At 32.3% G+C, this 15663-nt stretch overlaps 4 protein-coding genes across 7 annotated transcripts in view; 2 read left to right on the top strand and 2 right to left on the bottom strand.

Moving 5' to 3' along the window:
* Positions 1–167: 167 nt before the first annotated feature.
* Positions 168–1813, bottom strand: LOC126767812 (GILT-like protein 3). The gene is made up of 5 exons (XM_050485457.1): positions 1576–1813; positions 1153–1320; positions 803–970; positions 402–542; positions 168–333 (listed from the first exon to the last, which is right to left on the bottom strand). Exons 1-5 carry the CDS (start codon positions 1684–1686, stop codon positions 232–234), a joined length of 690 nt encoding a protein of 229 aa, XP_050341414.1. The 5' UTR covers positions 1687–1813; the 3' UTR covers positions 168–231.
* Positions 1814–3061: 1248 nt separating this feature from the next.
* LOC126767811 (WD40 repeat-containing protein SMU1) lies at positions 3062–5127 on the top strand. The gene is made up of 5 exons (XM_050485456.1): positions 3062–3227; positions 3310–3635; positions 3706–4392; positions 4496–4887; positions 4953–5127. Exons 1-5 carry the CDS (start codon positions 3202–3204, stop codon positions 5049–5051), a joined length of 1530 nt encoding a protein of 509 aa, XP_050341413.1. The 5' UTR covers positions 3062–3201; the 3' UTR covers positions 5052–5127.
* A 218-nt stretch (positions 5128–5345) lies between these two features.
* Positions 5346–6094, top strand: LOC126767813 (uncharacterized). Of its 2 annotated transcripts, none has more exons than XM_050485459.1 (3): positions 5346–5563; positions 5649–5764; positions 5822–6094. In XM_050485459.1, exons 1-3 carry the CDS (start codon positions 5434–5436, stop codon positions 5903–5905), a joined length of 330 nt encoding a protein of 109 aa, XP_050341416.1. In that variant the 5' UTR covers positions 5346–5433; the 3' UTR covers positions 5906–6094. The 2 variants fall into 2 exon arrangements, with proteins under 2 accessions (XP_050341416.1, XP_050341415.1); XM_050485458.1 differs by having other exon boundaries at positions 5353–5563; positions 5634–5764.
* Positions 6095–7013: 919 nt separating this feature from the next.
* Positions 7014–15663, bottom strand: part of LOC126767809 (dorsal-ventral patterning tolloid-like protein 1) — a 122019-nt gene continuing 113369 nt past the window's right edge. For all 3 annotated transcript variants that reach the window (XM_050485454.1, XM_050485453.1, XM_050485452.1), the window contains 2 exons: positions 14038–14217; positions 7014–12479 (listed from right to left, as the gene is read on the bottom strand). In XM_050485454.1, coding sequence (XP_050341411.1) covers positions 12169–12479; positions 14038–14217 — 491 coding nt within the window. In that variant the 3' untranslated portion in view covers positions 7014–12168. The remainder of the gene's footprint in view (positions 12480–14037; positions 14218–15663) is intronic.

Below are 15663 nucleotides of genomic sequence, written 5' to 3'. Positions count from 1 at the left end.
ATGCTTAACAAATCAAAAAATTTTAAAAACAACAGTTCTATAGGAATGATTTTAGCAAGCGATTTGTCGCTGAAGGATTTATCTTAATATCTCCCGTAAAGATAACGCAATCATCTATATACAAAATGTATGCACTTTCTAACTCTAGTAAGATATCTTGTATACAATTCGATTTAGGATTTCTTTATTATATTATATTTCATCCATATTCGAATATAAAATTCCTTTTTATTAACACTGCGGTAAGGTAATATTAAATTTGTTGTTGTACTCGCGGCAAAATATTACCGGGAAGTTGTATATGAAGTAACGTTGGCGCCAACGGTCAAATTTCTGTAAATAAAAGTGAACATTATATTAATTATTAAATATGTATATAAGTACTATTTTTAATATTTTACATCATCGAATGTTACTGATGGCACGAAAGATATGTCCAGCGCGTCCGTCATTTCCCCATACTTTTTTAATATATCTGGAGTGCTACGCGTAGATTTACATTGCTTCACCGCGCTCACATCAATAACCAAATTTTTAGCACACTGTCATAGATAAAATATTTAATAAATTAGATTAAAATAATAAGTATTTAGTATATGAAAGCTAGAAGAACTGAAATGGTCTTAACGGTACTTTAACAATAACCGTGGTGAATTTATAAAAAGTATCTCAAAATATTCAGATTCATGAGATACGTATGTACATATAATCATTATCTACTAGTTTTTCCAACATTGCCAAAATAGTATTCCTACTCGATAACTGAATATAAACTCCTATTTTGGCTCATGCAGATACTTGCCTCATCCAGACTTGTTGCATGACCCGTCAATAGACATCTTATCAATTTCATCTGGTCATTCACATCATTGTGCTCCACAATGCAGGCATGTAGTGCATTTAATTCACATTCGCTGCGTCCATGTTGGCAATATAGTGTTGTTATATTCGTAGTTGGGTCTGTCCATGCCTACAACAATTGAAAAAATCGTAAATTGTAGCTAAAAACAGATGCAGTCTGCATAGTTTCACAAACAAATAGCTTTTACTTGAAAATGCACTGAAAGCAAATGATAAATGCATCAACTAATGTACACACACACGAACACATGCGTGTACGTACATTTACTCGCAAGTGCATAACCGTCATACCGTAACTTTCCCATATGGTACTAGTTGAAGCTCCGTGTATTTTAGCCAGTCGTTGATAATCATCGCGTCGTAAAGTGAATTTCGTATGAATGCTCTGCTATCGGGACAAAGCGTCTCATAGTAAACACCAACCTTTAAGCGTTGATCTGCCGTTGGCTGTGACGAGGACTGCAAGTGACACATACATGTATTAGCATAGGTAAGATAAAAAATATATTTTTCTTCATTTCTATTTATAAATTAAGTATTTAAGGATACCACTATAACATTTTGTCACACCTAATACATTTTCTTATCGCACGCATTTTTAAACACCACCTACATATGTACATACTCTCGTATTTGATTAAATATTTACATAACTATGTACATATGTATGTATCCATCTCGCCTGAGCTCTTTTATCATCGGCTACATACTCACTTGGACTTGAAACGCTATTGTTGCACGTAATAAATATAAAATATAAAACGCTGATAACACGGCAGCACACTGTTTCATTGACATTTTCGCTTTGTTGCTTTTTACATACATATGTATGTATGTCTGAATATACTTATTTGAATTATTTCAGCTTTTCTATGACCACTTTACTGTTACAGAGCAAATCACAGACTGGACATCATATTCCCAGCACAGAATATATTTTACTAAAATCTGGCGATTTCGAAATATTTAATTCACATGCGCCACAAACATCTGCAATTTAAATTCTCCAAATACTAGATAGTATTAATAAAGCGCCAAATTGAGGCACGTAGCACTTACATATAAAACTGAATGCATATTTTCCCAGTAGTGAATGGAGGTGAAGTATAATCTGTCTCTTTTTGAATGATTACTGTACTTTTAGTGTTTGTAACATGTTACACCTCAATGGACGTATAATTTGTAGTTATAAAAATTCGCTACTAAATAAAAATATTATTTTCCTTGAAGTAGTGCAACCTCTCTCCACTGACTACTATGTGTATCCAAGAATTTTATTTTTAATACATAAAAACAGGAAGTAATAATATTTTGGGACATATTTCCATAATTGAAGGAAAGGTCGTGCAGCAAAATATTAAATTTGAATGATGATGAAAATTGGTGTTTTGTCAACTAATTAGAGTCTTCAACGAATTATACAACACATATAAACTTTTTCTGTGATTTCGTACTTTTGTCACCGGGTTCGTAACGAAAGTTTGCGATGTGAAATGAAGAATTGTTCGTATAAACAGATATAGGAAATATTTAAGAGAAATATTTTTATTAATTATCTTGGTTAAAACAGCTAACCACTTTAGCTTATTATTACATGAAGAAGAGTAATATATGAAGACTTATAGAAAAGCAGACCTTCCACATTCCCTTTAAGCAGTAGTGTGTTATTATTTTTCCATACCTTCAGAACTATAAGTAAATTTCATAAGATTTAGACTGTTAATTAGTATTTAGACGTAATGACAATCATTTGACTACATATTTAATAGATAGTATCAAACAACGTATATAATATTATTTTCCCATTAACTACAAATATTGCTTTGAAAAAAAAAAAGAAAAATGAATTAAAATGTATACAATTGCAATTGTATTCATGAATATGCACAAAACCTTTTCATTTGAATGCATGTGTTTGCATAAAAACGTATAAAAATATAGGCAAAAGAGCTAACATACGCCTGTAAGAGCAATATATATTTCTGAATATAATTTTTATTCAATGCTCAGCCAGAGAACATCCTCTGTTCAAGCGCCACTGTTAAAATTTCTCTTTCCGAGCAGCAGTGGTGAAACCCGTTCATCTCGTTGAGTTAGCCACAAATATTTTTACGTTCTTTGCGTAATTACAATAGTTGGCAACGCGATTCTAGATTTATTAAAGTTTTTTGGGACTTCTGGCATCCTTAAGATCTGGTCGAATTATGTTGACATTTTGCTGTGGCATGCACTGCATCTATTTACTTTAAAGATTTAAGTACATTAAATAAAAGAAATAATATATTAAAATACACAGTTTTCAGCAAACTCAGGAGGATAAAATAATACTAAACAAAGATCATGTCTATTGAAATTGAATCGGCTGAGTAAGTGTGGTTGATGGCAACTCGTTGCCCCGCTTTGTAGCGTAAAATTTGTATATATATGTTGTAAAAATATTTATTTCAGTGTTATTCGTCTAATACAACAGTATTTGAAGGAATCCAATTTGTATAAAACCCTACAAACCCTTCAAGAAGAGACTAGTGTTTCATTGAATACGGTGGACAGTGTAGATGGCTTTGTGCAAGATATCGTAAATGGTCACTGGGACACCGTGCTGAAAGTGACACAGTCACTAAAATTACCTGACAAGAAACTTCTGAATCTTTATGAACAAATTGTTCTTGAATTAATAGAGCTGCGAGAATTAGGTGCAGCGCGCTCGTTGCTTCGACAGACAGACCCTATGATTATGCTGAAACAACATGAACCAGAGAGATATATACACTTAGGTACTTATGAAGCGGTAGTAATATGTCTTTATATATATTTTTAACCATATATTTTTAACTTAATATGCAGAAAATATGTTGCAGCGAGCATATTTCGATCCGAGAGAAGCTTATCCGGAAGGAAGCAGTAAAGAAAAAAGGCGAGCCGTAATAGCGCAGGAGCTCAGCGGGGAAGTACATGTAGTACCATCATCCCGTTTATTAGCTCTGCTAGGTCAGGCCTTAAAATGGCAACAACACCAAGGACTACTTCCACCGGGAACAACAATCGATTTATTCCGCGGTAAAGCTGCAATGAAAGACCAGGAAGAGGAAATGTTTCCTACACAAATGTTTCGCCAAATTAAATTTGGCCAAAAGTCACACGTTGAGTGTGCGCAGTTTTCACCTGATGGACAATATCTAATCACTGGAAGCGTTGATGGCTTCTTAGAGGTTTGGAATTTCACGACTGGTAAAATACGTAAAGATCTCAAATACCAAGCACAAGATCAGTTTATGATGATGGAACAAGCGGTATTGGCGTTATCATTTTCAAGGGACTCTGAAATGGTTGCTTCTGGTGCGCAAGATGGACAAATCAAGGTGTGGCGTATTATAACTGGACAATGTTTGCGAAAATTCGAAAAGGCACACACGAAAGGCATTACTTGTTTACAATTTTCGCGTGACAACAGTCAAGTGTTGAGTGCTTCCTTTGATTACAGTATTCGTTTGCACGGCTTAAAATCTGGCAAAATGCTGAAAGAGTTCAAAGGTGTGTAAGGAGTTATTTTGGAGTGATTTACTTTACTTAACTTATACAATATTATTATTTTGGAGTGATTTACTTTACTTAACTTATACAATATTATGCGCAGGTCACACGTCATTTGTAAATGAGGCAACTTTTACGCCAGATGGACATAACATACTCAGTGCTTCTTCGGATGGTACAGTGAAGATTTGGTCATTAAAAACCACCGAATGTGTGTCTACCTATAAACCGTTAGGAAATGAGCTGGCTGTAAACACCGTACTAATATTACCTAAGAATCCGGAACATTTCATCGTTTGTAATCGATCAAACACTGTGGTTATTATGAACATGCAGGGACAAATTGTTCGTTCCTTTTCATCGGGTAAACGCGAAGGAGGTGCCTTCATTTCAGCCACTATTTCACCGCGTGGCGAATTTATTTATTGTGCTGGCGAAGATCAGGTGCTCTACTGTTTCTCGGTTACATCTGGCAAGTTGGAACGTACATTGAACGTGAGTATTTATTTTGATTGCTCCCCACCAAACGTAAATATGACTAATTGATAAATATTGAACAGGTTCACGAAAAAGACGTCATTGGTCTTGCTCATCACCCACACCAAAATTTGTTAGCCACTTACAGTGAAGACGGTCTACTTAAATTATGGAAGCCATAAGCATAGATGTAGTTGTAATTCTAAGATATTCATATAATTGCTATGAAATGAATAAACCAGTAATCAAATAAAATTATGTGTATTGGGTTAGAATTACTGTAACCTGGTCGATCACATCAACAAAGCAATAATAATTGGTCACGCTATGATTAGGTAAATTGATTTCAATTAAGCCTTGTGCAAATTCCTCTTTACGTCGGCCATTTACCGTATCAATTGAAACACGTAAATATGTATAGCGTTGAAGATAAGTATATACAAACCCAAATACATGCTTCATCAGCAAAAGCTTCTAATCGTTGATCTAAAATTGAGCTAAATCTGCCTCAGTTGTGACTTGTGAATATTGCGGCGTAGACGTTGGATTTAAATTGCTGAAACGATGAAGAGCGAGTGCATTATCGAGAAGATAAGAAATAAATTGAAGGATTCTAATCCTGATCGTCGCACCGTTTTAAGTGTATTCCAGTTCAATTTCACCGACGCCGATGGCAAGCTAATTAAAAGTGTGGGTGAGTGTAGACACACAATTATTTGTGCGCTGACCGCAATTGTGGCAGGTATTAATTGATGTTGTTATAGTCTTTGATTTTAAAGATTTAAACATCTACGATGGCACAACAGACACGGCGGATGCGGAAATCACCATATCCGATGATGACTTTTATTTAGTGGGCACAAAGGAGACAACATTCGACAAACTCGTGTCCGATGTAAGAATAATTCTTGAAAAATTGTGTTTCTGTTGGTTTTAATATTGCAGATTTTAGAATAAAGCGCTGGTCAAGGGCGATATGACGGCCATTGACAAGATGCTGGGCAAGTTTCGTTCGGCTGCCGATGAAGTAAAGTGATTAAGGAGAGATTTTGCTCAAAGCTGCTAAATTATTCAACCATTTCTATTAAACAGTCGCTTTCCTAAAATGGCATTACGATACAAACACCGTTCATATCCATACTTATATACACTCCATACTTTATTATCTAATTAAATACTAAAATTGTATGACTGCTAGATAGTAATAAAAGCTCATACTTGTAAACATGCATCTTAAATTTCTTCCAAGCTAAATTGAAGTTCGGTTGCATTGGCTTTTTACCCTCTGAGAAATCATACCTTTGTAACATTTTTAGGGGGATATGTATTAAGCAGTTAGCATTATCCAATTATATACATATGTAATTTGAAATTTCCTTTACTTTCGGTATGAAAATGGTACCACAAAACCAATATGTAAAATTAGTGAAAGTCCCACAGCAACATTATAGAAGTAATTGAAGGTTACTTTGAAATCTTTAAGGGAGTTAAGATGTTTTTATAAACAGTATTAAAAAAGTCATGATACATATATATCTGATGAGAAATATATGTTCTTAACTATAGAGACACTTGCGTCTACTTATATCCAGTTGCAAGTCCTTGATCCCGTAGTCCACTGATCAAATTATCTTAAAACCAAAAACCAAAAAACAGAAAAATATATATTAATGGTATCGATGAAAATGATCGAAGGGCTAGTCAAAATTTTGATTTGTGTTAATATAACGGCTTCCCAAAAAAATGTAATTGTTTCTGAAAAAATTAGCACTTCAGAGTGGCGTTAAAAATATTTTATCAAAAATCATATCCTTTGGATTATTAACTGTCAAATATGTATATCAAACAAGACGTTTCAAGTTGTCGGAGCCGATTACAGCAATTTAAATTCTTGCATGCGAAACTATTTCCGGTATGACTTGAAATTTTCGGAGAATGTTTAGAAATATATCTGTATGTATGTATGTACATTCGATATCTAAAAGTATGCAAAAAAATCGAATTTGTGAAATTGTCAAGTGGATTTAATCCTTAACTGGAGCAAAGCCGGCTAAAATATTTCCCGACTAAGGAGGATACTAAAAATTAATTGCTTCTCATTCAGCTTACTTACAAATAGACCCTTCCAATAAAATTTGTACATGTATAATGAATATACACCAACATAGCAGCGTATTTGTATTTCAATAAAATTTTATTTCAACCGATTACAATAAGACTTAAATTAGATTGACATAGCTGCTAATACATAACATGAATGCTTAGTTGACAACATTGAGCCATTGGCTGTTGAAACGAATGGTTATGCATATACATATGTATGTAAATACTTTTACTAACAAAATACAATGGGTTATAAAAATATCTGAACAATGCATACCATAAACTAACCAAATATAATGCATCCTCCAGTTGGTTATTACATACATATTAAATATTTGCGTAGATAAACATTGCATTTACATAAATATAATAATAGTAATAATAATAATAATAATAATAATAACAATCATAATCATAATAATAATGATAGCATTGTATACATTTGTTTATTGTTGTTTGAATGCGTGCGTGTACGTTCACGTATAAAATATGGGTTCGATCAACATCGATATATGCAGTTATCGATTAATCTGTATAATTAATTTAAATAACTAAGGCAAATGCTTGTTTGTGGGCATGTAAGTATGTGCTTATACTGTTACTGTTAAATTTACTTGTGACTATCATTATAGCTGCGTAAAACACAATATACAGGGTGTCTGTAGCTTGCACTGCACTTGACAAATTACTACTTTTATTATATTTTGGAATTGATAACGAGTACTTGCTGCATTTTTCAGTGTCTAACTAAAGTATTTTACTGTTATTTTGTATTTATATATTTTGCGTATGTGTGTGTGTGTGTGTGTGTGTGATGTGAGGGTGTAAGCAAGCATGCTTCATTTAGTGTATTTTCATTATTGTTGTTGTCGTTGTTTGTATACATAACAAGTAACTAATTGTATAATTAATGCAAATAACGTAAGAAGTAACGTAATAATCGCGTACGCTCTCTTTACACATACAGAGAAATACAATAATAATTAACAAGACACAAAAGGGTTTCTTTCATTTCTTTGTTATTTACTTTGATGCTTCAGTTCCCAGCCAACGGTGTTGGGAATGTGTTTCTTTTTTTGTGGTTTTGTTTTTATTATTGAGTTTTTTTTTGTTGTTTTGTATTTGCTTTGAATTAAACACACTAAAAATTACGCGTTCTCTTACACAATCTAATCAATATTTGTTTACGTTTTTGTTTTTGTTTCCTTTTTTGTTTTTTTTTTTTTTGAGTTTTTTGTTTGAGTTTAATATGTATGTATGTGTGTATTTCAAACAATTTTTGCTGTGTTTCAATTTTTTATTACAATGCATTAAAATGTTTTGCTCGATTTCTTTTTTCAACAACATATTTCTGTTTGTCTGTCTGCTCTTTATTGTGTGAACTTTTAACCTAACGCATATTATTCTTTTATAATTTTACATTACGATATACTTGTGTTGTGTTATGTTATGCTTGCATCCATGCTTGTTGCCATATTTGATGTATCGTTTTTATATTTAATGTTAACATTCAATTGTTTACTTTGGGGAGCGTGCGTCCCTCCCCTACTCTGACACTTCATTTTGCTACTTTCGAAGCTGTGTTTTACTGCGCTTTCTCATTTTTATTTGATAAACAGTTTTATTTTTAATTTTAATAACCTTTTAGTTAATATTTTTGATTCTCGATCGTTTTAATGCTTGTTTTTAAATACCCTTGTTTAGATATTGCTACGACTATTTCATTTAGCTTGCATTTTTACTGTTATATTTCACAACTTTTCTGCATATTCTGCATAGTTATGTTAGTGTTGGCTTTCAGATGTTTGCAAATAAAGTTATTCACCTTTTTGCGCAGAGAAATTAACAGTTTCATAAAAAAATTTGGTTTTCAAAACGCAGTTTAAAAAAAAATGTTGAGCCAATACATATGTATTATGCCTTGTTTATGTTATTTTGTCAGCTTTTTTCAACAAGGGTATATGTTTTTTATGCAATTCGCAGTGTTACATAATATATGTATGCAAATACTTATTTTATTACATTTAATTAATTTGATTTGCTTTCTTAATTAAATTTTGACGTTTTTAATTTCAATACTTTAACCCTATTTAGCATTAATTTTCTTCGTTAATTTCGTAAACATTTTTAACATCACTTATTTATTGATTTTGTTGTTGTTGTTGTTGTAAAACGTACGTGCGCTATGAAACCAATACTTTTATCTATTTTTTTAATAAATACTTTTTTTAATAACATTTTTTAGTTTTCAATGTTTCATGCAGTTATGTATGTATATGTGTGTGTGTAAGTGTGCATGTGTGCGGAAGTAATTATGTTCATGAAAATATCCAACTTTTAGTTGGAAAAAAGTGAGGATTGACGATTTTGACAAAAAATTAAAAAAAAAAAATTATTGTTGTTATCAAAAATTCATAAGACGGCGCTTGTGAAGCTTTTACAATTTTTGAAAATATGGTAGGGTAAAAAGCAAAAATGTTTATAAGCACTTTAAGATATTTTCCTTCAAATAAATGTGCTCCAAAGGTTAACTTGCGTTTAAATATGTATGTATGTGTATCATGTTCGGTGTTTTCACTTGTGTTTGTGTGTGTAAGTAGTTTGGTTCAAATTCATTTAGAAATTATTTCTCCATACCTCTAATGATCTCATTTTATATTATATCGTTCAGTTTTCATTTAATGAATACATTTGTGTCTAATTAAGCATTTTTCTTTAACATTGCCTTCGTGCATTTTTAATAATTATAACTACAATTCATTTAATTCTTTTTAATTAATTTTCAACTCTTTGCTTCGTTTAATCATGGTTTTACTTCTAGTTTATTTAGTTTTTTTCTTTAAATTTACTACCAACATTTAATTTAGTGTTTAACTTTAGTTGCATTCATTAATCTTAATTCTAGGCGAAACTGATATTTTTTAGTTGCTTCTTCATTTTTTTGCCTTTCAACACGATTTTACATTTTTTTCCACTGCGCGCTGTGTCTGCAGTTTGCATATGCGAGTACACACGAATGAAAACGAGTACAAAACTATTAAAAATCAATTCGAACAAAATAAAAACATCTTTTTCTATAATTAAGCAAAATGTTTCAGCGAAAATATTGCGAATTAAATTTTATTTATTTTTTCATGTTTTCTGATTATCGAATTTCCAGCTTTGGAACTTCATTCTTCTTCATAGCAGAGTTAACGAACTTCATTAGCAAGAAATGTAAGCTAAAACAAAAACTTGTTTTAAAATTTGTCGTTTATTTATATTCTTAACACATCTAAAAAAATAAAAAAAATTAAAAAAAATAAAATTAAAAATAATATATAATAAAAAAAAAATAATTATATAAAAATTTTCCCATAATTTAATATAAGTAAAGGCTCTTTAAACCTTTCAATATATGCATATCCGTTCTTTGTCTGCCAACAATCGCGTTACTCAATCTCAATATCAAATTTGCTACAATCCCTTTTTATACGCATTTTCACTATTATGCTTTCGTTTAATAAATGTTTATCTTTGTTTTACCTAATGCCAGTGTCCAAGGTAAAGATCTCATTATATAATATATATTTTTATATTTAAGTGCCTTAGTATTTTGTTATTTAATTACTTATTTTGGAAGATGCAGTTTTGATAGTCACTAATTGATTATTATTATTATTCAGTGTAGTAGCACGACGGCTGAGCAGCAACTCGTCTGTTGTCGGTTTGTGGTCACATTCGTAGTTTTTTACCGTAATAAATACGCAATATTGCCATCAAAAAGGTATTATGTATGAGCGTTTGACGTTTGTTACGCTTTTTATGTTTGTTTTTATGGCATTTTACTATCAAATTTGTATGTATGTATGTATGTACTTAAATATGTATGCTATTTATTTATTTATTTTGTTTATTTACTCGCAATAAGACTCGTACGTATTGTTTTTATTGTATATTTACTAACGTATTGAGCACATTTTAGAATCATTATTATTGATGTGGCATGCTGCTTCATTCTTCGCGTACGCGTACTTTGTGTTTGCGTGAAAGTGTCTCGAGCGGCTTGATGAGGGAATGAGTGTTGAAAAAGATACAGAACGAGTGTAGAAAAGAGTTAGAATGTGTGATTTTTTGAGTCAATTGTGTGCTGTTTGTGGTCTCAACTTTCGTACTTATTATGGGTGCGTGTGTTTGTCGTTAACAGAATTGAAACACGTAGTATATGCGTTGCTGTTATTGTTGTTTACCGGTCAATGTGGCTGCGGTCTTACGAATAATAAATGTATAATGCTTCTAAATCGTATCAAATATAAAAATCAACAATATTTTGTTTTTCGCCATGAATTCACTTTGAATGAGATTTACCGTTTTATTTTCGTTTACTATTTTATGCTGTTTTATATATAACTTATTCTTTAATTATCTCTAATGAGCCTTTTTATGATTTGTTCTTTTTGTTTTGGTTGTTTTTTTTTACCATTAGTTTTCAATTTATTTCATTTTAGATTTTTCTCTCGTTTCAATTTCGCCTTAAGTTCACTACTTTTCACAATAAAAAGCTTTGTCAAAATGCTATCTCGCTTCCTACCATTCGCAGTACTGTTAACTATTAAATATTAAATTTATGGAAATTATTTTACAACAAGTTGTTTTAGGTGATCTTCCAAATGTCGCGTGGACACAAATATGTATGTATATATTATTTTTATTCGATTTTTTTTCTCAAAAATAAAAAAAAGTCAGTAAAATACCGTCAAACCCAGTCTAAACCCAATCGTTTTTCGCGTCTTATATTCCCTTAATATTTAAAGAGAAAAACTCTGCGTCTCTTCTCTTAGTGACTCTCGTTTTCATACTTTCTGACAGATTGCTTCAGTCCTCACTAACATTGACTTCTCCGAACCATTGGCGTTTTCAACACAATTGCTGCACTTTCTTTCTTTCATATTATTTCTTGTAACTTTTTGTTGTTAATTGCTTCAAACTTCATATTAATTGCTGGGAATTAGATTTTATTGATTTATTCTGTTATTAAAAACCTGACTTAATGATGTACTCGTACAACTATTATTACTAATGTTTTCGCTATTATTCATTAATGCTTATTATTGTAAATTAAATCTGTTCCTATGCTTGTAAATTCCTATAAAATGCCGCATATTGTTGCAACAATGGGATAACGCCTCTACTGCCGCCCAAAACCTTCGCCAATTGTTAAACGCTTTCCAAATGATGCATTTGCTCCAAGTGGTTCTCCTCATCGTCGAATCGTACGTCGTTAATGAATATCTCATGCTGCACATTGTCCAGATCGATTTCGTCGTCATCGTCCAGGCCGTCGTCGTCGTTTATTAGTATGCCCGCGCTGAGGCCGTCGACGCCTGCAATGCAGATGTGCGGCGGTGGTGGTACGCTGGTGGGTGGCAGGGGCGCTGGTGGTATCATCAATGAACCGCTATTGATGCCATGCAGACTACCCGATATGCTCGCACCGCCTTGCAAATGCCGTCGGCTGGAACTCAAACCTGTCGCGATTGTGCGGAGCGGAGAGATATAACATTTATATATGCGTTATAAATGTGCGATATATATAATTACTATACATATTTTGTTAAGTTCAGCAAAATATAAGAGGGTTAGCAGAAAATGAATTAAATAATATTTAACTGGCAAAGAAAATAAGTATTCATTGTACGAAAAGTGATGACTTCTTTGTTGTTGATAAAGCTACCGTAGGTAAGGTGTTATTTTATTGGCGCAATCAAAAGACTTAAGACACAAACTTGATGGGGAAACATCATACTAAATTCTTAGCTTTCAGTGCTTTTATTTAACCATTTATTTATATCTTGCGGTATTAACAGAATAGAGAGGGTGAACTGCTTTATATATAAGAAATTGATAGAAAGTTGCCAAGTTTAAATTAGAGTCGAAAAATAAATGGTTTTAAGTGCACATATGCGTCGGAAATTAAAAAGAAAAACGCAAAAAATTTAATTTCAACTGCATCGAAGCTATCATATTCTTCACTGGTTCGTTTCTTTTAGCGTGAAATAGTATCAAAAGATCTTTATCTTGATTTCGATCGGTTTGGTCCTGTCAAAACATTGCGTTTATATGACAGCTATATAATATTGGAAGTCGAAAAAGTCTTTTCGTATTCTGTCAAGAGATGTCGTTGCTGCATATATCTCAAGTGCACATTGTGTTATACCGTATAGTGTTAGAAAGGAGAGATTTTAAGCTTCATTTAACCAAAAAAATTAAAATTTGGGGAAGTTAAAAAAAAGTTACAGCGCTTCAAAAATGAGTGAAAACAATGAAGAAATTCACTATATTTTTAAATTTTTGTATAAAAAAGGGAAGAATGCCACGCAAGCCACCAATGAAATTTGCTGTATCATTTCATGTAGCACAACAATGGTTCGCTCGCTTCCGTTCTGGAAATTTCGAAATTTCGATTTACACTGATGGAATAATGTCTCTAGCGGAAAAATGGCAAAAAGTGGTCGACCAAAATGTTACATATTTGTTTATTTATTTATTAGTATAAATATAAAAAAATAAGTTGAAGTTTGATTAAAAATACGAAAAGACTTTTTCGACTACCTAATATAGTGATCCAAAATGAACAATTTCTGCAAAATGGGCTGCATCTAGAGGACTAAAAGTCGTATATAAATTTCAGATCGATATCTTAAAAACTCAGAGACTAACTCGAGCATATACAGAAGCGGCAGACTGCGGAAAGACAGACGCTTAAATCGAGTCATATGATCTCGGAAGATTCCTTCTGGGTGTTACAAGCTTTGTTGCAAACTTACTATATCTTATTATAATTAACCCTTATTTCAAAAACACATTATAACTTGACGGGCGAAATCTCAAAGGATGTTTTAAGTTTTGGACATTACCTGTTAATGTGACAAAATTCATAACCAAGAAAATGTGAAAATAAGGTGTGTAGATTGACTAAAATTTTTTAAAAACTGAAAATACAAATACAACAAAATTAACCGTTTTGAAATTAAGTACAACATCAAGTAAGATATCATTCGCAGCACGTGCATGAGTCGAACTTACCAGTTGCGCTGGTTTGTGAATCGTAGTGCGCATTGCGATGCAGGCCCAGTTGGCGCACATGCGCTCTACGTTTTCTTTTGGAGTGACAGAGTGTGCATAGGAGACAGATTAGGAACGAGACGACGATTAGTGTTATTATAATTAGAACGCCGTGATCCTCCTCGGGCGCTTGTGTGGTACCTTTTTGGCGCGCATATCATGCAGAAACACACCAAAACAACGGCGAAAGTCCAAACGGTTTGGTCAAAGATTTCGTTGCACGCGATTTTTGTTTACAGAAAAGACAAAGTAAGAAGATTTTAACTTATTAGTGAACTGCCATAAATTGTTATGAAATACTTCTTAATTATATTCAATAAATATTGGTATTTTTAATAACTCATATTTAGGGCTGTTTGTGTTTAATTAAATAGAGATAATTACATACATACTTAGATGTGCATGTACTTGCATTTATTTTGATTTTATAAGTTCTAAAATTAAATTTGTTGATTAGTATTGTATTTAGATAGAGTTTCAATGTTTTATCGATAAAAATGGCAAATGGTAAGTGTCAAGTGGGAATCTTTTTCGAAAATGTTTAACGAATAGATGGAATCATTATGTAATGAATACGTTGGCAAAAGAGTAATTAAATTTCTCGATGAGTTATGTGCGTGCTGTGCAATTATTTGTGGCTCGAGCATACATACATACATACTTCTTCTCTTACTTGAAACTGAAAGAACGACTATAACCGAATACATGCGATTTTTTGTGTCGAAAGTGTTTTGAAATGGCGATTACAAACGTGTGCAAAAACATAGAATAATAAAGTGAAAAAAACACAGACAATTATTATCTAAAGGATTCGCTATCTTTGTATCAAACAGTAGATTTGGGTGTCAGGTTCCGGTTGTTAGTAAGTTTTTTTTATTAAATTTTTAAAATTTAATAAATTAAACTTTTTATTAAGTTTTCTTTGTTAAATAAAAACAAAAATAACATCTTATGAAATTTTACAGAAATTTGTAAATATTTTTTTCACAAAGTTTGTCTTTCATATTTTTCATTGGAAAAACTTTAAAAAATTTTAGCTTGTAATTTTGTTGAAGATATGTTCAGGAGATCTAGTTTATCACGATTGCAACTATTTGAGTAGCAGAAAGTCGAAGTTAACGAAAACTTCCCCCATGGGAGTCGTCCATCTACCTCTCTTAAAAACCTCAACATCGAAAAAGTGCAAAAAACAATAAATTATGATAATGGCTTAAATCTTTTGCTTTCCGCGCAGAGGTCGAAGAGATGCTTGAACACGTAACTGTGGGCATAACACTCATTACCGGTGACGAAACGTTAATATTACAACGAAATTGGAATGGCGCTTCAAAAATAAGCTGAAATAAAAAAAACACGTGAAAGTCGGTGAAAAATCAAGGTGATTTTCGTTGGCCTTTTGATTGAGTCATGGCTCAGGCACCAAAATCGTGAGCTTTGGCTATATGTGTCTATTTTCTATTGTCGAAACTGAAAAATGCGCTTCGGTGAACTTGCCATTGAAGGTCATTAACTGACGGCACCGACACAGCCGAGGCTTATACCCAGTGTATATATTGGGTATTTGTCAATACCAATCACATTGTGTCA

The sequence above is a fragment of the Bactrocera neohumeralis genome, chromosome 2, assembly GCF_024586455.1.
Source record: "Bactrocera neohumeralis isolate Rockhampton chromosome 2, APGP_CSIRO_Bneo_wtdbg2-racon-allhic-juicebox.fasta_v2, whole genome shotgun sequence".
In the NCBI taxonomy this organism is placed as follows: domain Eukaryota; kingdom Metazoa; phylum Arthropoda; class Insecta; order Diptera; family Tephritidae; genus Bactrocera; species Bactrocera neohumeralis.
The sequence above is the reverse complement of the archived record's forward strand: the minus strand, read 5'-3'. Positions and strand labels throughout refer to the sequence as shown.

Bases quoted from the DNA above. Each gene is read 5' to 3' on its own strand.
- LOC126767812 (XM_050485457.1), bottom strand. From the start codon at position 1,686: ATGTATGTAAAAAGCAACAAAGCGAAAATGTCAATGAAACAGTGTGCT. The intron at 971-1,152 runs GTATGACGGTTA...CAATTGTTGTAG, and splicing joins TACCATATGGGAAAGTTACG to GCATGGACAGACCCAACTAC. The intron at 334-401 runs GTAAAATATTAA...TTTTATTTACAG, and splicing joins CATCAGTAACATTCGATGAT to AAATTTGACCGTTGGCGCCA.
- LOC126767811 (XM_050485456.1), top strand. From the start codon at position 3,202: ATGTCTATTGAAATTGAATCGGCTGA. The intron at 3,636-3,705 runs GTACTTATGAAG...CTTAATATGCAG, and splicing joins AGAGAGATATATACACTTAG to AAAATATGTTGCAGCGAGCA. The intron at 4,888-4,952 runs GTGAGTATTTAT...AATATTGAACAG, and splicing joins AGTTGGAACGTACATTGAAC to GTTCACGAAAAAGACGTCAT.
- LOC126767813 (XM_050485458.1), top strand. From the start codon at position 5,434: ATGAAGAGCGAGTGCATTATCGAGAAGATAAGAAATAAATTGAAGGAT. The intron at 5,564-5,633 runs GTGAGTGTAGAC...ATGTTGTTATAG, and splicing joins CAAGCTAATTAAAAGTGTGG to TCTTTGATTTTAAAGATTTA. The intron at 5,765-5,821 runs GTAAGAATAATT...TGCAGATTTTAG, and splicing joins TCGACAAACTCGTGTCCGAT to AATAAAGCGCTGGTCAAGGG.